Source organism: Cygnus olor, chromosome 6 (genome assembly GCF_009769625.2).
Source record: "Cygnus olor isolate bCygOlo1 chromosome 6, bCygOlo1.pri.v2, whole genome shotgun sequence".
Lineage (NCBI taxonomy): Eukaryota > Metazoa > Chordata > Aves > Anseriformes > Anatidae > Cygnus > Cygnus olor.
Window position 1 is genome coordinate 8,106,359 of NC_049174.1, and position 24,105 is coordinate 8,130,463.

General features: G+C 42.9%; 1 protein-coding gene across 20 annotated transcripts in view; it reads right to left on the reverse strand.

Annotated features, from left to right (window-relative positions):
• The window catches only part of IKZF2 (IKAROS family zinc finger 2), a 116,291-nt gene that overhangs the window by 37,662 nt on the left and 54,524 nt on the right, over nt 1-24,105 (reverse strand). For 17 of the 20 annotated variants that reach the window (XM_040561316.1, XM_040561304.1, XM_040561303.1 and 14 more), the window contains 2 exons: nt 19,718-19,984; nt 9,336-9,503 (listed from right to left, as the gene is read on the reverse strand). In XM_040561316.1, coding sequence (XP_040417250.1) covers nt 9,336-9,503; nt 19,718-19,964 — 415 coding nt within the window. In that variant the 5' untranslated portion in view covers nt 19,965-19,984. The remainder of the gene's footprint in view (nt 1-9,335; nt 9,504-19,717; nt 19,985-24,105) is intronic. The other 3 variants (XM_040561320.1, XM_040561317.1, XM_040561318.1) reach the window with 1 other exon arrangement.

The window sequence follows — 24,105 nt, forward strand, 5'->3', positions numbered from 1 at the left end:
TAGCTGTAAGCCAATTCATAATTACAGGTTGCTGAGAGCTCAGAAGAATACAGCAGTAGCAGCTCTCTACAGCTCTGCTGTGGCACGGTGTTAACCACGTGTTTTTTTTTTTTTTCCTTTAGTTTCTCTTGGCTTCCTTTCCAGATGGCAAAAATACCTCTCTTACACCTTAAAGCACTCATATATTTTCTAAATGTCGGTGGCAGTTCTCCATTTTACATTGCCCCGTAAAAAAACTGAGATAGCAATGAAAGATGGCCTCAAACCAGTCCGTGATTCCAAGCTCCAACTTTCTTAAGCTGAAGGGTTTCACAAGCTCCTTCAAGAACTGACAAAGGCCAGCTCCGAATGCTGCATTTCCTTTCCTCAGAGGCAAAATGCAAAAGCTTCTCACCCCTGAAAATAGTTTTCTCAGGGGAAAGAAAAATAGGTTTTTCCTCCTTAGGGCTGCTGTGGTATTCTGCTGCTCAAACAGAGTACGTGCAAGAAGCGGTTGGTCTTGGTTTTGCTGCGATGTGGCTTCATCAAGTCAAAAAGTGTGTTCTCATCTCAAGTGCACGAGAAAGCTCTGTCACCCCCTTGGTCCTCTTGTTCTGCAAGAACAACTGCAGCTACCTCAGAAGGCTGCTTCTGGAGCAGGGGGACTCCTGATTCACTGCACCACGTCCCTCAAGGGTATTACAGTGCCATGAGACACCCAGCTCCCAGAGGAGGTCTGAAGGCTGGCTGTGCAATGCCTGCGTTTACGGCTGCACCTTCAATTCCAGTTTGGTATCCAGATGCCAATCTGAGCCTACAAATATAGGATTTGTGTAATAATCCCTGCTGACAGGGAAAACAAGGCCCAAAAGAGGCCTCTGTAGGTTGAGCTTAGAGGAACTAAGAGACTACCTATCTTTAAACATCTCAGCTATTAGACCCTCACCTGACAGCCTGTCCATAGCAGTGCTGGTACAGAAAGACAAGTAATCTAAATTAAGCTACCTCAGTGCTTAGATACCTGATTTTGCAAATTGGGTCTCCTAGGGCTTTTTCCTATTTCATTTTCCCATCATTGAAAAGAGAGGCAACAACACATACCCACTTCACACAGGCTTTGGGCTGATGAAATAGATAGGGTTCATAAAGGAAACAAGACGCAAAAATTGCAGGCTAAGTAGTAAGTCCTTTAGTATTATTAATAATCACCTTACTATTGTGTCTAAGATAATCACGCAGGTATCAGGGTATAATACCTCAGTGGTTATGGTAACAATACAAAGTTATTATTCCTTCCACTTTGTAATTATCTCATTTCACTATTGAACAAAGGATACGTAAAACTAAGGAGATAATACGCAATGCTATGCAGCAGGGGCGCCAGCAGCACTGGAGTACTCTGCTATGTACTTACATGACCTTCATTGCAGCAATATGCCTGAGCCTTGCAATTGCTCGTGCATCCTGCCCTCTCCCCATCACGACAAGGTTGAGAAGTTCTCTTATTTTGATTTCACTGATAGGCAACTGAGGCAGAGATGACGTTAAGGGGTCTGCATTTGTACTCGTCTTTGTTTCCCCAAGAGGAAAATGACTTCACAATTTAGGTCCCTCACAAATGAGTAGCAAAAAAAAATAATCAAAATTAGTAATAAAAAAAGATGAGAGGATTAGAAAAATAAAGAGAGTCTAGAACAGAATCAATACTGGACAGATGACTGTAGACTATGAATGCTGTCACAGTATAAACTGAGTACAGGAATTCTCAGTCACAGAAGACGGTGTTAGCAAAAGCAATAATCTGCAGCAGAAGAAAGGATAGTTTAGGTTAAGTATAAGGATGAGAGTCATAGCTATAAAAAGCAGATGGGAAGTGGAATTGTCTCCCTAGGGAGGCAACAGAAACACAGCCTCCCTGGATGTTTAAAGAACAGGTTAGGCGTGCTGCTTAGCACTGCTGCTCTATAATCAGAAGCCTTATCGTGTTCATCTGCCTTTTTGGTGCTAGTGAAATCCCACATACAGTGTCGTGGCACAATCAACGCCTAGAGGAAAGAGAAAGTCACCATCACATTTGCTGCTGCAAAGCAAGATGACTGATATAAAGACTGGCATCACTCAGCAGTGGAGAAGCGTCCATTTTCTCTCCAGAGCACACAAAAGCTGACCTGTCCCACCAGAAGGATGTGAACTGCTAGTACGGAGGGGAGACAGAAAACAGGCAGAAAACTGGACATCAGCAGTCCTGTACCAAACACACACTTGCATCTTGGCACTGGTGCTACACATGAAGAAGGAACAAATTGAAATTAATGAGGGATGATGCCATGTGAATCTTACACTGTGCTGAAGACGTCTAAACAAAAACCTTAATACCCCCAAATACTGTGGTGCTGTCCGACCTTCTGACTATGTTGATAGAAGGTTCAAGAAGTCTGAAAAAAAGGGCAAAGGACATGCAGTCCCCTCCTTGTGAGCATCCTGTCACATCACAGAACAGAAATCTGCCCTAGGAACTTTCCTTCGTGGTAAACCTGAAACTCTGGGGACATTAATATTCCATTTTCTTCTCCAGTTTGGGGTGCAGGACCTCCTACCTTCACAGTAAACTCTTCCTTGCTAAGGGTCCAGAGGCTTACAGGTCCTGACACCACATGTACAACTCTGCAACCCTGGCTCATTAAGGAGAGGAAACTTGATGAGTGACAGGAGGAGACAGGGGAACTTCTCTCCAGACCTTCTCTCCCTGCTTCTTTCTGCTGAAAAAGGGAGGGCTTGCTGGGAAACCTGCAGGTGGCAGAGACCTAGCATGGCCATGCTCCACCAAGATATACCAGGAGGCACAAGCCTCGTCTCACAGACACAATAAATCTTAGCATCTAGTAATCTTACTGTGAACTGACGTGGAAAGAGAATATCCCCATGGTACTGGTCTCATCACTAGTAGGGGGGTGAGCCTTTCTTTATCCAGTCAATTTACAAGCAGCCCTGAAGCACTACAGGAACAGGGCATCCCCTGCTTACACACAGAAGAAGCAGGGAGCTGTACAGCATCTGTTCCCCTGTCAGCTCAATTGCATACCCTGGGGAGAAAAAAAAAAAAGGGAGAAAAGCTCATACCCACTGCTAAGAGAGATTCATAATGCTGGTATATAGCACGTTCACCTTTGCTTGCCATGACCACTTCTCCTATTTCTGTCTTATCTGCAGGAAACAGGTCTCTTGGGTTGAACAGTCAAAGATTGATTCATAACTGTTGCAGATAAGAGGGAATCTTTATGGAATTTCAAGACTTTTAAAGGTCTGACTAGCAAAAAGTGAATGTTTCTTGCTTTGGGTGGAACCTTACCTTTTAGTAGTTCCTCCTGAACACAAAGTCCAAATGTACTTTTTCTGGAAAGAGCATGGTCTTACAGCATCTTGAAATCAAAGAGAGTTTCTCATTGATAATTACACTCTGTAGAAAAGGCTTACCATAACCAAGCTTCTACACTAAGATAATTCTGAGCACATAAAAGATGCTCTTTTCATATAGCTTATACTGATACTGGTCCAAGTAGTGCTCCGGAGGTGAAAATGACCCCCCCCACTTCAAGGACCAGCTTCAGATTTAGTGAAGCATGGGATACAAGTTGATTCTGCAGAAGATTAAGCTTCAAAGGAGGGTGCCTAGGGTTTGAAAGACCTTGCATACCAATCTCCTACCCTTGTATATATTTTGATCTTCTCACCTTCCAGTGTTGCACATATAAACAACATGGAAAGCAGAATACTAAAGACTTCAGAGACTACAACACGGACTGAAGGCCTCTAGGTACTGGAGGCTTTAATGAGAAAGCAGAGCTGCTTCAGTATTGTGCACATGCTAATAGCAGTTTAGAACGTGGAGTCTGATAAGAAAATAACCAAATGATTCTGTGACGAGATTAATTCCACCGAGCTTAACTGAAGCAGTGTAAGAAAACCTGAGAGGAAGAGCAGCTCTGCCTGATTAAATAGAGCTCTAAGTATTGGATCAACAGAATAAATGCCCACTGGCTCATCACATCTAAGCAAAGATGCTGTTTGCTAGCCTATTTGCACAACTGGGATTTGTATGCAAAATATCGCCTCCACCCCTTCACATACTTGTTTCATTTTTCAGATAGTATCCTTCTTGATCACATTTAAATTTTTTCCCCATTCATGATGTGCTTGAGTCAGTCCAGCTCTGAGTATAATGAGAATTTCAGGTCCCAAGACTGTTGTAATTATGATGTTCTCATCATCAAAAATATGGTTACAGAATAGATACTGACCTCACCTGGGTCTTTTGAGAGCGGAGGTGTTAATAGTGATACAAGTCTTTTTAAGATGAAAAAAGCAATTTTAAACATAGACTTTTTACAATTCTCAATAGCCACCTTTGCCATTCTTTCAGTAATTTTCACTGGCTTTTGCCAGGCAGTGCCTCAAGCACAACAGTTTTTCAGCACTGTGCTTGTTCTTCCGATTCTTTAGCTGGACTGAGACATGCACAGGTGGGATGTCTCTCTCAAACATCTGTTGGGTCAGGTGCTTCATAATAATTAAGAACCAGGTTCCTTCTGCCTCTAAGCAGCCACACGCACGAATATCAGTGCTCCAATCCCTTAAGAAAAGGTTCTGCTGACACAAGCCATGCAATTGCAGGCATACAGGACACCTCACATGGCTTGCTACAACACAAGGAGCTGAGAAGAAAGCCCTTATAGATGAGAACTGCAAAACAAGAAATGTGAAAAGAGTTACTCAATTACCTTTCCATATACAGGGCATTTACCTTTTTAATTAGACATGTCTTGTGCACTGTACATAGCTTTCTAAGATTGTGCTTTTGGGAGTTTTTGCCTAAGCTTTGCTTTTCAAAACAAATGCTTCACTGCTTTTCTTTTGCAAATAAAGTGATACCATTAGTTCAGTGTTACTGCCCAGCTCCTCAATAGCAAAGTGCAGCAGCAATGCAGGAAGAAGAGAGGGAAGAAAAAGCAAATATTTGTTAAAAGCAGAAAAAGGAAAAATCATTTTCTAGACAGGGAAGAAGTAGCTTGGAAGAAAATTTTAAAATGTATTGTGAGGAAAAGCTTTTGTGACAGGAAAAAAATAATGATTTGACTACCCATTTTTTAGGAAAAAATAAACAGTAAAACTGCTTTCATATATGAATAACACTTACTCCCACAGTAAGGGAATGTGATTGAGGTTGCCAAGATAAAGACAGAAAAATCAGGAAGTTCCAGAATTAAGGATGCCTGAGAAGGCTTCATTTGGCCTGTCTGCATATGCATGATGAGACACATCTTTTAATTACAAAAAAACAAAATAATTTGTGCACAGGACCACCCTTGCTTATTGCAAAGGATGGATGGATGCATTCCACTTAATGAAAACCTATTCCGTGTTTTGTTTTCCCCTTAGCAAGTGATCCTATCCTTCGTTTACTGCTTACTGCCCAAGCCCTGCTCTGAAAACTAATGCACTAATGTTTTCGATGGGCTTTTCTGGATTGCTCATCATTGCAGCCTTGACTTTTTTCATAACTATCAAAGCGTCTCTGTTTACAATAGCATTAGGAGGGAAAGGCTGACTTGGCTCCATTTTAGATATGAGAAATTCACATCAAAATGTAATTGATAATTGTACGTGGCCTCTTGAGGATGCCTGGCTTTTCAGGATAAAGGAGCATCAGGTTGCACGTCACATCTTTCAAAGCACAGAGGTCAACACCTAGGTGCTTTAACCATCAGATCTATCCGTCAGAACAACTGTCCTCCTTAAAATTTGTATTTTGTTCTCTAGTTGCCTACAGCAGAATTTGTCTCATTTGTGTTCTATCTGCCTTTGTTCATTTGCGCAGTTCTAGAGATGATGGAGGGTATGGGCACGTCTCAGGGTGAGATGGCAGGTATTTTGTGACTTCCATCAGGATAGTGGCTTTGTCTGGATATTTTTATCTAAAAGAGCAGACGTGAGGCAAGGTGAAGCCAATGCTTGCTGTCTGGTCGCACAAACCCTGCACAAAGGGGCTACCAACTTTTGCCCCTGCCCTCTACAGCCTGTCCTTAGACTCACGTCCTGGAAGCCCACTCAGGCACCTCTCCAATATCATCTGTGTTGTGGAGCTACAGAGTTAATTCTGAAAACAACATCTGAAATTCCTGTCAGTACCTCCAGGCTCAAGCCCACTCTTAGTGTAATTCTCTGCACGAATCTCTCCCCAGGCATTATCCCGCTGACGTCCTGAAGGCATCATTATATTGCTGAAATCAAAGAAGCTGCATGTGGGAGGAAAATATAGACACAAAGTTCATCAGAACTGCATATGTCAGTAAAAGGTAAATAATCGCAGGAGTAAATAACTGCAAGATAAGTCCTTAATTATTTAGGGTTAAACAGCAGCAGCATTACAGATGCAAAGTAATATTTTGCTAACCACTCATCCTGGGAACACTTACATAGAAAGATACTATTCTATACGACAAAGGTAGGCAAAATGTGGATTATGATGCTCAGAAACACCTGAAATAAGTAGGAAATAGTATTAAACGGCATGAGCAAAAAATCCCTCTATAGCAAAAAAAGAAAAAGCTGTCAAATTATTTTTTTTCTTAAGCTAATAGTAGTTTCAGCTATTTCAAATCTCTCCAAGATGTTTCTGCTAATTTCTCTCCACAATTACATTTCCTTAGTTTTTCACCTTCCCTGTCTCACTGTATGAAAACTCTACACTAAGCACAGGAAAAATTGACTAACTGGCAGTACTGAGAGGGTGTAACTGACTAAGTGGTGACACAAACAAAGTGCTTTCAAATTCACAGATCAAACTAGCTGGCAGAAAAAAAGATAAAAAAAAATATTCGATTCCTTTCTTGCATATTCTGCCTTACATAAAGAATGAGCAGTTTAAAACATTCTTGATTTTTTTTTTTATTATTATTAATAGCACTCTCAAAGTGGAAAGGGACATACAACAAAAAATTAAATTAGTCTTGCATTTATGTAATCATGTGCCAGATTCTCAGCTAGCGCAAAATAACACTACTTGCCTTGCTTAGGAGATGTAATTACAATCTATATTAGCTAAGCATCTGATCTAAAGAGCTTTCCTTTTATAAATATAAAAACTTATTCAGACTCACCTCAATTCAGACATAAACGTACCAGATTAAAACTGGATTGAAGTCTCATATTTCAAAACAGTTCTCACCCTTTTAATAGTTTTTCTACCTGATATCCTCTTTTCTGGTCAGAAATAGCAGATGTACATATTCAATGAAGTTTACTACGTTTTGCTCTGGTCTTCAAGATTTACCTGCCAGACTCTGATGTGTGCTTTATTAAAGCAGAAAGTGCTTGCATAGTACACTGATAGAAAATAGTATAAAACCCTATGGAACATCTATACATCTCCATGAAGCAGGTTCACAGATGTGGGCATAAAACCAACCAACCTACGTGTCAGGGATGGACAGACACCTTAACGTCCATGCTCATGTTGGCCTGGTATTTCACCTTTGTATAGGTGGCTGTAGGTTTGGGGGTAATATCCCAGGTTTTTAACTCTTCACCTACGAGTGATACACTAAGAATTGTCTTGGAGAGTACTGTGGGAGCTGAAATGCTCCTGGGCTTCTGCTCAAAACGGTTGTAACTTAGAGCGATGACTCTCTCTCCATTGAAATAAAACATAAAATCAACAAATCAGCACAGCTACATCAGTTAGGGAAGGAGCTCCAGGGGGACTTGTATGACAAAGCAGCTTAGATGCCTTCTGAAAATCCCACACCTTAACTGTGTTTCATCCTCATGCAAAAAGCAGAAAGATCAGCCATGCACTTTTCACACAGGAAGAGTGAAAAATTGCTATCAATGGCTGTATCTAGGTAACAAAAAATCTATATTCATAATATGAAAACAATCTTCAACCACAACGTTCATGTTTTGTAATGTGGGTTATTTTATGTCACGATTCCCTTTTTAATTTAATTGTGAATATTTTTATCGTGTTCTCTTTTTTACTAAATTTCAAGTTGAAACTACAGTTATGGTCAGATGTGCGAAAATTACAACTCACTGTTCCACAGAGACGTCTTCCCTTCTAACTTTCAGATCAAATCCTCTCAGCTGACAGCTCTCAGGCAATGCTCCTTCAGCCTAGTCCCATGTTTGCACTCACGTTCATGTTTTCTGTCAGAAGGATGTTTGCAATAATGCAGCCTCCTGCATACTCTGAAGTCTACCTGGAGAAAGTTACTAGCTTATCCTTTATGATTCTCAGAAATGTAAAGACAACTCTGGATCCTAAAACCAATCTAATGCTCGTAAAACAGAAAGCTCCACTGAAGTGAGGCTGACCCTTAGAAGAAATGTGTATTAAGAGTCAGGAAGCTCCACAATGACATTTTCACATGCAGTTTCTGCCTGCAGCTGCACTTCAACCACCGTGTTTCAGTAGTCACACATTTGCTAACACCTTAAAAAAAAGTTCATCTGTAATCCTGTCACTTCTAACCAGTCCAATTATCTCTGCTCAATCAACAATGAAAAACAGAGTCCCCTATTAATGGTCTGGACATAAAAGCTGAACATTCTAGGAAAAAAAGAAACACAGCAAGCTAAGATCTTACTCAAGAGTCCTGCACAAATGAGTAAGCAGGCAGAATGCAGCCCACCTTGGGGTAGCATACAGAGACCAGAAACACCCCCAATCCAGACCATGCGGGCTACCAATGTGTCTACTAACATGCAATTATGTGACAGGTATTTTTTTAGATCCCATCAAAAAACTATACCAAGGAGACTCATGGCAAGGAAAACCCAGTCTCTCTTTCCCACCTTCTGCTCTAGGGTAAGTGCTGTGCCTCCCACGAATTAGGACTTCACAGCGAGAAATAACCGAACTAAAAATCCAATTAGGAGGATTTTGAAAGATGAACAAGTATGAACTCTACCAGCATATGGCATTTATTAGATGAAGAAATGGGTACGAACTGCAGAGCAGGCTTCCAAAAGCACAAATCCACTCTCAGAGATCTTTGGAATTTCACAGTCACTTTGGGGCCCAGAGTGTCAGAACAATCTGCCAGCCAAGTCTGGATACACCCAAGGAGACGTTCAAAGGGAAATGTGATAGCATCAGCAGAGGAGCACAGTTACACAAAAGGAAAGGTGTGGCCGAACCACAACTTCACTGATTCACATCGAGGCTTTTCCAAGGTTCAGAGCTATGCTTTCTGAAGAGGCAGCTACAGAGCCACCAGGAACATACAGTTATTTTCACAACCTTCAACAGTAAGGAGAAAGGAAACAACAGGATAGAAACGACACGGTGGGCTCACCAGAGTGCGTCCTGAGGTGTCCTGTGAGGGCGTCCCTCCGTCGGCAGGCATAGCTGCAGAAGGGACATTTGAATGGTTTCTCCCCAGAGTGCAACTTGATGTGCCTCAGCAGGTTCCCCTTCTGGGTAAAAGAAGCTCCACATTGGTTACAGTGGAAGGGGCGTTCACCTGGAAGGGAAAATGGAAGGGAGAAAGCTGTCAGGAAACGCTAGAAGGTGCAGGGAGCCCGTCACCTCACCCTGTGTAACAGCGCCTCCTCACCCAGGCCTGCTCCCTCCACCACCACCTTGACTCCTGCTACCACCATCTTGCAGCCCTACAACAGGCAGAGCCTCCGGCACCGACTCGGGGCTCTCCCCGTAATGCTGCAGCACTCGAAGTGCTGCACAGCCTGATTTTCCTCAAGTTCTCCACCTCAGAAGTTTCATCCTTCGTAAATGATGAGCTCTGCTCAAAATTTAGATCCATGACTGGGGTTTTGTGGTGTTTATCGCTATGGTTTTCCCCTTATTTTTAGTATCAGTCTGATCTAGATGAGTATTTAGAACTCATCATGACAATTTGATCTGGACAGATGTTAAGGTCTTCGCTTCAAACCAAATCTTTCGCTTGCATTACAATTAAATTGACATCCCCTCTTAAAGGCTGCTTTCCCTTGCTGGAGTGGCATGAGGAGAATTAATGCAAGTGAGGATCAGGCCCACAAGCTTTGGGAAGTAGCAAACAGAAAAATCTCACACCATTAAACTGAGAAATAAGCAAACTGGTGTTTGAAGTAAAACTAATGGAAAAGACTTGCTAGGTGAAAAAAAAATTAGTAGTTTTAACAGAAACTCTACCCCTTACCTGCTCCCTTCTCCCCAAACATTCACACACACACACACAGATTAAGTTGATGTTAATCATTCATATTTGCCCTTGACAGTGGGGATTGGGTCCATGAGCATCCATTTTTTATTTCTTAATTTAAAGAGGAAAAAACATACAAGCTGACACAGGTTTTGTAAAGTATTATTAAAACCATACTCTATGTCAACATTTGCTGAGGACACTCGGGTCTGTCTCAGACCCTTAGGACCACAGTCAGCTGTAATCACCTACTTATATCTCACTGGGTGCAGTGCAAATCAACAGGGCCCAAGTATATGCTCACATTTGCTATTTGCCCAAGTGCTTTACTGAAGCTAGGCTTTCAATGCTGAAATCACTTCACCAACCAGGGCCCCAGTTCAACAAGGTCTTGAACATCAGATTTCAGATGTAAGCAGAAATTCATTTTTTCATTCATTTTTTTCAGTACATCACTTATTATGGAGCCTCAGTCAAATCCTGGTGGGACTTTGAGGTTGAATTCATCGGCCTGAAGCACAGTTCTCATGAAAAATAAACATGCTCTGTGACCTGTCGCATCTCTCCAAACCTTTTTTCAATTGCCTTAAAATGGTTACTCCCTTGCTGTACAAAAATAATGCTCTGTTTTTATCAAAGTAGTTCACGTGTCTGGTGTAAACTCCAGCATCTGCCTTTTGATTCAAATGGAAACAGAAGGATGAAGAGCGCTCTTAGAGATGTCCTCTAGCAATTCTTTGCAGTGGTTTAAACCACCGCAGTGGTGTGGTCCTGCAAGGAGGGCACCAGAGGTAGGTGTGCCACGTACATACCAACCCTCTGCAACTTCATTTCATGTGTGCGAGCTAGAAACTACACCTGAAACCACTGCAGATGCACTGCAGAAAATACTAAGGTTTCTACATTCTTGCCAAGAATATTATGGAGTAATAATAATAATTTAAAAAAATCTCAGCATAAAGCTTTTCTTCCAATATACTGAACACGAGCTCATTGGAATTGATAAAGAGTTTGTGGTTTCCCTTTTAAACTCCCACAATACACTTAAAGGATCTGATTAGCCATTATCTTCTGTTATATCATTTAAGATGTCCATAACATAGATATGTAAAGAGATTGCAGTAGACAAACGTGTTTTTTTCTTTTTCTTTTCTGTTTTGCTTTCACTGTCTGAGAAAACAGGCAAAACCCCTTCCTTTGACACATTTCTCAGGAATGATAGCTTCAGTTTCAGGATGACAACATTAAAGGCTGCAGCAGGTTTCTTACCAAGTCTAAAGACTTGCCTTTTACTCCTGCTGCATTTAAAGCTACGCTGTTAATGTGTTTTACCCAACTGATCTTTGATATTCTTGGAGGCCATGTAAGAGCAGGTATTATTATTCCTCAGTAAGCAGGCAGCTGAAGGAGGTGCTGAAAGCCTTCAGTCAGGAATTCAAATAACCACTGCACTACAGCTCAGTGGCAAAGATGACAAAAGAACATCCTTCACAAAGTCACCAATAGTCTGTTCCTTTCTTGCCACATACACAGTCTGCTACAATAGCACGGTTTACCTTCAATAACCTTCAATAATCTATTTAAAACCAGCATGAATTCATTTTCCTTATTGGCTTAATTCTGAGTAAATAACTGCTTTGATCTGTTTATTGTACTTTTGGCCAATCACTTATTTTCTGCTCCTTGATTAAACTGCAGGCTTCTGGGATGACCATTAATTTCAGTCATTCATGCTGTCGAGTAGCAGCTTTTACATTTAGTACAGTTAATCTTAGACACAATTACCCAATAGAAGGGTGACCCAAAAAAGTAAAAACTGAATAATAAGATTTTGCTGCCTTCCCAAGAACTCTCCTGTCCGATGCCCACTTCAGATAAGCAGTAAACCAACTGTCATCACTTCACTGCCTTATGAAGACTGCTCCTTATTTTTCCTGCTGCTTTCTCCTAGTACATCTGTAAGCAGTTCTCCAGCATTATTATTACTTCCTAACAAAAAATAAATATATTAAAAAAAAAAATCCTGGCATCCTTATTCAGTTCCCTTACACTTCTGTAAAAAGGTTTTTTTATTCGTAAGCTGAAAATTGATCATATTTCTAACTAAACGTCCACTGATAATAACTCTGCTATATTCCCAGATTCAGTTAATAATAATTAAAGCACATCCTTTATGAAGGATTATCAAACCAGATTTAGGTAGAGCTGTAAGTCTAGGATCAGACAGCAGCAATCTGGTCTCCCCAAGGTGTTGGTTTGTGCAGCAGGAGATCTTGGTGCAGCAGGGTCGCTCCGATTCTACTGCCCCAAGCCTCCACGGGCACTGCGTGATGCATGGGATAACCTACCTGGGCAGCCCAGATATAGTCTGGGCAGCTCCACCGCCCACTTTAAAAACTCTTGACTCATGAAAAATCTTCACCTAAATACATTTCCTCTCTATTTTGCACCCCCTGACTGTGTTAAAGGTATTTTCCAGTCCTTAGGGGTGACTGCAGCACAGACGTACTAGAAACTACAGACCTATTAAACAGACTGCATGCATGACTACAAGAGGCTATGGACAATTATAAGCACGGTGTATGTTTCACCATTTATAGCTATCTATGTACTTGCCTTTTGACTCTATAAACTTGTACTGATTTATTAAAATAAGAACTCCTAAGAAGGGCATGTACTGAAATGTAACTAAATGAGCTTTTTGCTTTTTAACACTGGAAACTACGTGACTGCAAAATATTTTTAGTCTACTGTTACATTACTAAATCTTTTCTCTCTTTTAAAGCTAAAATGGCAGAAAAAAATCTCAAACCTTAGTGATTAAAAGAGACTGAGTTGCGACACTGAGAAGAACAGCTAACCGAAGAAAAAAAGATGTTTCCTTTCCAGTTCCAGATTTAAGACCTTAAGTCAGACAAAACCAAGAATGCCTAAAAAGCCCTTTTCTCCTGCACAGAGAATTTAATTATCTAAAGCTACTTCAGGAATGGACAAGGCAAGGTAAGGCAGAGCTGCCAAGTATTACCTTTCCTAAAGGCTTAGGAAGAGGGGCTTGTGCCAGGAAGCAGTGCTGATAATTAAAAAGAAAAACAGAACAAAACCCAAGGGAGTTTATCATTTTGTAGTTAAATAAAGTATTAATTACCAGGTATTATTTCACATACTTACATCTAAGTTACAGTAAACTACTGATGAAACTTCACAGTGCATTGCTTAACATGCATCCATTATAGCTATTTCTTCTCCAGAAAAAAATTATAATGAAATATCACTGCTCTTTAGATACACTAGTGTCTAAAGTACACAAGTTGGCTTGCTGCTGTGTAAACAAATACTGAGATGAAAAATGACGTGGACAGATAGAGTCGGGCTTATTAGCAGGACATGGTCCTTTGGTAAGTATCTTTAATATATGGCTCCTGGCTGGAGACTTCAGGGCAAAAGCTACATGTGCTTTCTAGCTGATACAACCTGAAACCAGGCAAATGAACTCATTAACTTCCTATTAATAGCTGCCATATTTTACCATGTATATGTCAAATGTTATTTCAAAAAGCAAACCAACCCCTTTTTCTGCTTAATTGGAAGCTTCCCTGTACATTGATTCTCCTTTACCGCCTCAGCACGGAAGCGCTGCGTAGAAGTTTCGGTATGAGTTATCCTTCTCTGAATTTCGTACGGCTGCAAAATACACCAGTGACATTTTCTGTATCAAAACAGAAATAGAAGCGAGGACAAAGAGCGTCCAAAACCGTTCTAACACTTCTAATGTGACTATCACAGGTAGTTGGCAAAATCTGCACAAAAAAACGTGTAACTCTCCTAAGAAAGAGAAAATATTTGAAGTTAGCTCCATTTTAGATGAATTGTTTCCTGCATCAGAGGTGTCCTGTTGTGCTTTCTACAGCTTAAAACCTTTAAAAGGTAAAACGTGGGAAAGTGAACCATCAATTTCCTGGATCATGTGTTTTTCAAACACACAGACCTCCCAAGGAAGAAGACTTGGATTTTCATAACCCTCACCTGATAACTTCTGTTCCTTTGAAATCAAATGGAGTGACTCACAGACTAATACACATTAGTATACACATTTTTTGTTAGAAGAGAGGCCTGTTTACTTTCACAGCAGTGCGCAAGCTCTTTCCTATGAATGTTTTAATTACACTTTCAAAAAACACTGTTTTTAAAGACTCGTCACAATACATATGAAAGCCAGGATAAAGTCTTTATAAATATAAGAACCAGGTCCAATGGGACTACATTTCACATCTGTCCTAGTTAAATATATACCTAAGATCTCGGTCCTTTCTTTTTGGCATGTATTTTTGATACACAAAGTATAACTTAGGTGCCTGTAAGACAGGAATTTATTTTCTTTTAACCTCTTAAAGCAACATTACTATGCACATGCTGCCATGAGAAAGTATTTAAATATTTGCTAATACTAACAGCAATGATTTTCACCCTTCCGTAGTAGATTTTTTTTGTTCATATTCTGGTAAAAGGAAACATTTCTTCAGATGCTGCATCTGCTATGATTATGCTCTGTCCCAGGAGCACAAATGAAAAATTAGTTGCACTGCTAACACCCTGGCAGGCAATGAGTTGCATCGTGCCTTCACCCAAGTGAAATACAGAGCACCAGACTTGGCTCCATTTCTGTGTTTGTTATTCTGGGGACTGTCTTGTCTAAATACTTACTTACTCTTCTTTTAGAGTCACTTAACAGTCTGCACCTCACTTGCAATTAGTGATTTTACTAAGTTTTTTTGTTGTTCTTGTTGTTGGGGAAAAAACTGCTTCCAGATAGGGCAATTTATTATAAAATAGTAGTGATGAATCTCTCAGGAAAAATTCTTGGGAAATCTTGGGTGATTTCCAAGCGTCCTCTGTACACAAATTTATGACCGCATTCTGAAGGGAGAAAAATCCTTTAAGTGAATGGGCAAAAATATCCAAAGGGTCCAGCTACCGAGTACTGCAAGTAAAACACATCCTTATGAGGAGAGAAATTTCAGAAACCTAAGCTCTTCTTTCTTATGCCTAAGTACAAAATGAGACTTTAAGAAAAGTTAGATTATTCATTTAGGAATTTAAGTAGAAAATATTACATTGAGAAATCTGGCCCTATGATTTTTGATTCAGTGCCAACGATTCATACTGCAAGAGGTAGGAGCATGCAGTAGGCTACAAATCACAAATTAAAGCCAATAAAACTTTTCGACTAGAAGAATTAGTCAGTTTAAGGGAGTTAATCGTAAGGTGTTAATATGACCATTTGTTTAAATTTGTTCCTGGTTAGCTGCTTTAGGCAGAAAGGTTTTTGATACTGAAAGGTATGACTGGGTTTTTCCTCATTATTGATAGTGACTTAAAATTTTACGTGATTTTTTAAAATTATTTTTAATTTAGAGTTCCAGTGTTGCATATGTTTGATTATAACACGATGGATGTTAAAGTAGAACCTGGAGGTGTTCCTCATTGGCATGTAACTAATCCAGTCTCACTGACTTGATGGTCCTGAAATGCACGTGGAAAGCAAGCAAAAATCTGAGATCTTCCTGCGGTTAGCACCCCACAAAAGCTTAAAAGTAACACGATGGCAGCCAAAACGGAGAGCATGGTGAGAGCTACCACCTGTGCCTGCTGCGTCATACCCAGCGCCCCAAGTCCTCTCCCCAAGGCTTGGGGCGCAGCGGCTGTCCTGCTGCATCAGCACAGCAAATCCCTTAACCTCTGGGTGTCTACCACTCCCAAATCTTACAACAATAAGTATGGTCCCAACCCTCTCTTAGAAATAAGAGGTGTTTCCAAATCCAGCAGTGGACTCAAGAAAGGACTGGATGTTATCGTGGAGAAAAATCCCTATTGACAATGCAACATGTGGAGCTTACTTCTCACAGCATGGCTATAACAGTAAATAGTTTCTGCTTTGCCAAAAATGAGGAAATTTTAATTCAGACCCACTAGTAGAAAGCCTAAAGAGGTGAGAAGTCTTCGGCGTTCCTTTTCATTACCTCGGACAAATTGGATTATTGAACTGAGCTTCTTCTTCTCCCCGTTCCTCAACATGCCCCAGCACAAGCCCCTGGAGTATCCAGTGGCAATATTACTGACTCCTCGCCTCCTGCACTAACTAAAAACTGATAAAGACGCTGCAACCTGGGGCACTTGCTGTGGAGTATGAAAACTGGACCAAAAGGAGATAGCATAGATAGTATGGGAGAGGAGGAAAGTAAATCGAACCTGACACTTGCTGTTTTTCCAACACGAGCACATGAGGAAGGGGGTGTGGAGTTACCCAGCTTCCTAAAGCAGCAAGTGCATCACACAATTCTCACATCGAGCACTTTATTTATTTTCTGTCAGCGATGACAAATAAATAGAAAGGCCTTCTGCTGATGGCCACGCAGATTACCCAAACGCTTCACCTGAATTGTCAGCGTTTCAGAGAAATGTTGTGTTCTGTGCTAGCAGGTGAGCAGCTCCGCTACGGAGGGGCCGGGGAGCACAGCATCCCCTGCATCACATGCCCAATGCTTTGAAGGATGAATGGGAAATCCCTGGCTCTATTATGGGAAGGGGCAGCCACAGACATCAGGGGAATGGATGCTCCAGCACATGAGGATGAAAGATGGGACACTGAACTCATCTGTTTTGACCTTACCCATGGCAGAGGTTATTTTTTCCATCCCTAGATGTGTTTGACTGAACTATCATAATGTGGCAGGGGAAAGACAACTGCTCCTCAGTAACAGATGAATAACGTCTGCAGAAAACCATCTCCCTTTATGTGCACAACACAGCCAAAGCCATATGGCACAGCTTTTCACAAAGCCTCAGTCCCTGGTGTAAGGAAGCCACACTCTCGTCCCAGTATACATGCAAATTACAACCTCTACCGTGACCACAGCATTTTGGGTGATTTACATAGAATGCTGTCAGGCTTCTGGGGAAAGGAAAAGGACTTCAGTTTTTGCCAGTGCAACCAACTGGCCAGACCGTGCTTCGGCTGCGCACCGATAAAGAGGAGAATGAGGCGAGATCCAGCTCCCAAGACACATATGAACTGGCTTCAGAGGTACGGATTTACATGCCAGTTGCATTAGCTGATAAAGAATATCATCAGTTTCCACTCACCAGGGACAACCCCCCTTCCCTCCACCATTCTCCCCTGGGCTGCAAAACCAGACAGCCCACAGGTCAGGGCTCATTCCAGAGCTGGGGTCAGCCCATTTAGTCCAACCGCTGAGGAAGTGGCGATATATTTTAAAATACTGCACTTTAAGAGAGAGATACCAGTAGGTTAAAAATACTCCTTAAAATCAAGGATGTGGAAATCCAAGCAAACTTCTCCTTCTGTTGTGGACATTGAAGTAGCAGCATGTATTAAAAAACAAACAAACAAAGCGGGGGAAAAAAAAAATCCCCCGCAAAATTTGCCAACTGGTTTACTGAGAGTAGAGCACCAGGCTGCACACGGAAAGGAACGCCACTTCTATAAAGCTTGAGATCATCTATATAGAGCAGTGCACCAGAGCTCCTCTGCTCAGATGGGAAAAGTCATGGCACAACGAAGTGCCACCAGAAGGAAAAAGCTCCTGGTTATGCAACTCCTATCAATTTACTCATCTCTAGTGGTCATCGCCTGCACGCAGATGACATTTTGTCCTACTCGTTTAGAACTTGCTTGTTTTCTTTAAAATGAAAAGGCAGCTCGGCAGTATTTAAAGATGTGCAAGCTATCTCCAAAAAACACAGACTATTTAATTAAGTACCTAAATCTAAATTTAGTAGGCCTAATTTATCTGTTTAAGTTCAAATACGTGGACTCTGATGCACCTACAATACATATGCTCAGATAGATGCGAGTGCCAGTGAAAACTTTTCAGGAGGTTGAAAGCTGGAGACTCAGTCTGTTGCCTTCTCTGCTCCCTTCCCCTTTCCTAGTAATAGCACGTCAAATTGTTAATCAAGATTTCGTTCCTATAGCTAATGCGTTTCCCCTGTCGTAATTGCTGTCTAAAATCATGACTGCATCATAAACGATACTGCAATGCTTTGCATTATACATTTATGTTAAGTTATTATCAATACAGCTTATATACAGGGCATTAACTATGTAATATATATTTACTATTCCTCTGTACAGAAATTCTATTGACTTCTTTCCCATCAAGCACACACTACTTGACTGCAAACTACCAGGTTTACAAAGGGATTAGACAGTCTTCTTCTACTCTACCTTAAAACCCCACTTTTCTTTTTATATCCTGGCAGATATCTTGCAGTTACAGTGGGAGCCACTCACCCCGTTAAATAACAGTAGGGAGAGATTAAAAAAAAAATAAAAATCTTTTAGTTTGTCCACAAAAACATGGAGAACAAACACCCTCCGAGGCTCCAATGTAAAAACGTGCTTAACCTTAGCAAGATTTAAGTGTGGGTCTCAATTTAAGCATATATTATAGCACTTCAGGTGACTTAAGCATGTCTTTTTATGCAGTTTAAGCATGTGTAAGTGCTTTTTTGCATTAAAGGCTCTGGCCAGGCAGATTCCACCAGACCCAAGTGCTGTTTTCTGGCAACGCCTGCACTTTTGTCCTGTCAGAGGTAGCTGTTGCTCCCACCTGAGCAGCAACAGCAGGGGTGAGTGTGTATCAGCCTCTGGGCACCCCAGTTTGCTGGATTAGCCCCAAACTCCTCCAGAACTCCCTGTTTGGAACTCGAGGGCCCATCTTTTGGTCCCAAAGACCCACTCAATCAGCACATGGCAAAGGTTTTCATCTGCCACTTGACTTCTCAAATCCTTACGCCTAGTAAGATGTTTTGATTTCCAAATAATAGCAGCACTAATAATAAAAATAAACAAAAGGAGAATGCATGCATTGAAAGATGCCACAAAAGTGCTATCTGTATGGTCAGGAGGAAGAAGCACTAGCCCATGAGAGCGGTTCAAGTGAGGTTTCCCTGCTGGAGCTGTCACCCGATGAGCAGCAAGCCCACCCCAGCCCCAGGATCAGCATTCCAGCATGAGGTAATGTGTTCACTCCATGGGTTTACCAAGCCTGAGTTTGGCCAGGTCACCCAGCAGCAAGCCCAGCCCCTCGTGCAGGAGGTGTGTGTCCCCCAAGCTGCTGGCCTCGTCCAACTGTGAGCAGTTCCAAGGGAAAGCTCTCTGAGACTCTCTGTAAAGGGTCAACAACCTTGCGCACATGAACACACACCCCATGCTGGAGAATTATTCTTGACATATTCCCCCGGTTAAGAATAGTAAGAAGACTGATTTCGAGACTTGTGTTGCATTTTTAAGAAACAAAGGCTGGAAACCAACATCAGGAAGCACCACGCTTGCCAGTGACATGTAATCACCAGCATCTGAGGAGCAGAGGGAGAACCAAAACAACCAAGCCCACCTTTCCCCTCCCCAGCCACCTGCTACCCCTGAATGAAAAGGGAAGAGAGAAGAGTTGTCAGGTAACATCAACATCAGACGCCACGGGCAGTCATCAGATTTTCTTTCAGCTGCTTACCAGTGTGGCTCCTTTTATGTACCATTAGCACATTGGGCCCAATGCAAACCATGCCACAGACGTCACATTTCAGTTTACCATTCGGAAGCCGGATTCCTCCCTCGCTCGATAGCTCCTGGATCTTTCTGTTATCCGCCATCTCGTTATTCTCTGTGAGGGGCTCTTCCAGGCTGCTTCCTTCATCATGAGCCCTGACCTCATCTTCCTGACTCAGAGGCTTCCTGTCAGATTCCTCATCACTTTGCATTTCTAGCTTTACTGAATTTGCTGAAATAAAAACATAAACAACAACAAAAAAAAAACATTAAAAACATGTACTTTCTAAGTTCCCAATTGCTAATATGGAAAGTTGCTACTATTACCAATACTAAAGCAGAGGCTGAAGAATCAAAGCAACACGAAGGCCTTGAGGTGGTAACAGTAGCACAAGTTGCGACTGAATCTTTCCTCAAGAAATTTAATTCCTGGTTTTCTATCCCTATTTTCCAGCTTAGAAACTAAGACATGGAGTGAGCCAGAGACCTACCAGAAGCTGCAGAGACATGGCAGGCTTAAAAACTGACCTCCTGCTGCTCAATGTGAAACACAGGAGCCCCCCTTCCCTTCGAGGGACCCAAGCACATGGGTAGGACGGAGCCAGATGCCTCCTGCCCCGAGTTAGGGCAGTGAGCCCCAACCTTCCCAAAGCCACAGCTAACAGAAACGAGCACGCTTTGCAGACAGGATTGTTCAAAATGCAGGGACCTGAGGGAACAGGGCCGTGGCAGTAATCTCCACAGCACCCTGCCTGCACAGGCACGTCTCCTGACGGAGGGGTGAGCATCACCACAGGAGCCTTGAGTGCTTTTCTGCCACCATCTTCTGATTCACCTAAATGGGACATTGCCAAGGCAAACAGGTCTGAAGCGAGACGTACACAGCTAGCTTACTTATATCTGTAAAATGAAGTGCAATTCAAGAGCTTTCTTGTCTGCCTGGTCAGGCCCATGGGCCCCCCGCTGATTTCTGTGATCCTCAGGTCACAGGGCAAGTCTCCTAGAACTAGCAATGGCTCATGGGATCAGCAAGTCTTGAACGAAAATAAGTGTATCACGCTTTTTTTTAAGCAGGGGGCCTCAGTGCAGGGGTGTTTTAACCCCCCAGCCACCCATGTTTCAACATTTCTACAGTCGGTGGAAACTGCTGAAAGGCCTGCCCCATAGTCACACTCTCCATCCGCACCGCCAGCCAGAAGGCAAGCCCACATGCCACTTTCCATAAGCCTTGATCCTGCTGAGGGGTTTAAAAAGGAGGTGATTCAGCCTTCGTACCTAAGCAGCCTCTGACCTCGGTGCTAAGGCCATTAGCCGATGGCAGCAGGGGATCTGAGCGCAGACACGTGGCCTCGGAGCACCTGGTGTCCCCAAAGCCCTGCTAGATGTGCCCCAGAGCAGCACCCACCACATCTGGGAAGTGAACAGAAGAATTAGAAAGAAGTGTGTCTGATCGCTGTGAGTCATCACATTTTCAAACAACTGGCTTGGTAGTATCGGAAGAACTAACCCTACTACTTCAAATTGCTCCTTCGTCCTCTCTCCTCCTTCCTGCCCCCAAATTTATGGTTACAGAAAACACAAGGTTCAGAGACTGATGTTGTAATTCTAAGCCATGACTGTTACTACCAGACAGAGCGTAATGAAAGGGACGAAGGCACCAGAGACCAAACGACATTAAGATGCTGCTTTTTAATCATAAAATTGTTGAAATGCATCTTCCACTACTCACTGAGGCGCTAATGGGAGCTCAGGAATGGAAGCACGATTGCAGCAGAGCCCAGCCCGAAGGAGGACACAGATCACAGCAGACTTGTACCAGCACAGGCACTGTCATCACAACACTTTGCAACTACACAACATTGGAGCAGGCCAAGGGGAGGCTGGGCACAATCTCTGCCAACCTCCTGGCCAGGAGGCCGAGCAGAAGGGAGGACGCTGGTGGGGAGGCAGCCGAGGTCCTCGCCCCATCTCCCTGCGCGAAGCACGTGTTGGTGATTTATGGACAGCCTGACTTTAGAGCTAAGGAATGGCAGTTCTCTCTAATAATAGCAGCCTTTTGGGGTATTCAGCAAGTCGGAGAATGGAGCCCGAGTAAATGGTTCGCTGTCCTCAGGAGCGGGATTTAATACACTTGGCCACACAAGTAGCTACAGTATGGCCAGGAGCAGTGCCGGCGCTGCTCACCCGAGATCCCGGGTTGCTGCTACAGGACCGTGCATTCTCCTTGCACAGTAATGCACAAAATAGCCAAAATACTTCATACCAACTGTGTATATTTATATGTATCCTCAAGAGAGAGAAAGTATCATATCTTACGTGTCTTCTTGCATTACGTTCAGAAATTTTGAGCTCTGTTTCTGACATGGAATAATAATCACTTGCCTGCAGCCGTGCCCGGCACCACTAGCTCCCATGCGAGCCTGCGGACCTCTGGCTGCTCAGCCCCTATGAAACTGAGGCTGTAAGAGCTTATAAAACTGGAAGATCGCTTACTTTGTCTTGCCCCAGCATTTCTTGCTGCCGAATGCTGGCGGCTGTCCAGCAGGACAAGCAGCACAACAAAGCGGAGAGAGCCGTTTGCTGCAATACAACCTTCCAAAAAGACGCAGTGCTCCCAAAATCCAGCAAACAGAGCTCACGAAGTCCACGGAGCTTCTGAAGCACCTCTCTTAATATCCCAGCTATTCTGCAAGGTATTGCAGGCTGGTTACCGTCCTCATTCCCCTCACCTTCACCCTCACACTGAGCACTGCCTCTGCCATTCTCAAAAGCCCTCTGTTAGCTTGTTGCTGCGCAAAGGTTTCCTTGGGCTGGGACTGCTCGCAGGTCTCCAAGGAGGGGATTGCTGGTGCAGCAGGATCTCCTCGGCTCTTTGTCAGGGCTTGGCTAAATCAGGTCATCTCCGCATCACACTGGTGCACGGCTGTATACTAACGGGCGCTTAAATTGCGCACATTATTTTCTCTGTTCTCAGCCAGCCTTTGAAACTACAGTCATTTTTACAGAACTGCCTTTGTTTTCACCTGCAGCCACAAACTTACAGAGCGGAATGAACCGTGCTACAAAGGGAGAAGAAATATTTAAGGGATGTTTACGGCTACGATGCATCGTTCGCTATCTCCACGTCAAGCTTCACCCTGGGTTCCCTTGCCTTTCTTGCTCACCCACTTGCTAAAAGTGGCAGGCTTTCTCATTCCTTGGCAGAGCAAAGCATAAATAAGTAAATGGAAAAAATTTAAAAGTCTTTTGGCACCTTTCCTAAAAATCACAGCAAATGAGATAGCGAGGATGAACTCTAATCCAGCTTGCTGCAAAAGCATGAACTTGCAGTCAAATCATTTCCCTCCAGCTAACGCAAGTGCCTCCCACTTTTTCCCTGTCCAAGACAACATCTCGTGAAACACACACACACAAAGAGAGGTGAGCAGTCTCAAAAGCTTCTACCTGTGGATAAGAAGCCAGTGGCACACGTTCAGCAGACCACATGGCAATATTTTTTTCCAATTTTTTCCTTCTTCTCTTTTCCTATCTCTGAGCAGCAAGCAGCTGATCCTGAATCACACCTTATCCTGAGTGGCCAAATTGAAAACAATTATTGTTAATGTCTCCTAAGTGCTAATTGAACTGCAATTCCCTGTTAAACTGCATTTTGGCAAGTTCTCAGTACCAAAATATTTCCTTCACCCACAAATTAGTGTAGCTACGCACCAGAAGCTAGAAGTTCCTCGTGTTTTGTCCTCTATCCTAGAAATTTGTTTCAGTCAAAAGTGAGATTTTGGGAGAAAAAAAAAAACGCACCAAACCCAAACCACCTCCCAGCCTCGCTGAGAGATGTGATGCCCAGGTGGGCTGTAAAGGACAGCTCTGGTCACCTTGTCCTAAGCAAGCAAGGCAGAGGGCAATTCCTGCTCAAGAACAAAAATCCATCTGTCCAACACACCAGGGGGCACACAGCAGGACTGTGCCCCTCCATCTCCTCGGCTGTCTGCTGTCCTAGGTCGTTGCTTATTTTGTCTGTGGGCTCGGAGAAGCAGGCTGGCCGCTGTCACCAAGGGACTGTGGTCTCCAGCTGGAGGTTAACTTTCCTGGCAGCAGCAGCATGCCACTGGCCTCTTCCTGCTGCCCCCGGAGCAGCAGAAAAAGCAAGCCTGACCCTTGCCTCTTCCCCGGCTCCTCTCCTCTCACCAGCAGGAAACGAAGCTTTGGCCCTGCTTCAGATCCTCATCCTTGAGGAGGCAAAATTCGAATCTGCCACCCCCGAAGAGCCTTGGGGTGGCTCCGTGGGCGAACGCAGTGAAGGACGGCTGCAGCTCGGGCGGACACGACGTGTTCCCTCCCTGGCCCCGTGGGACG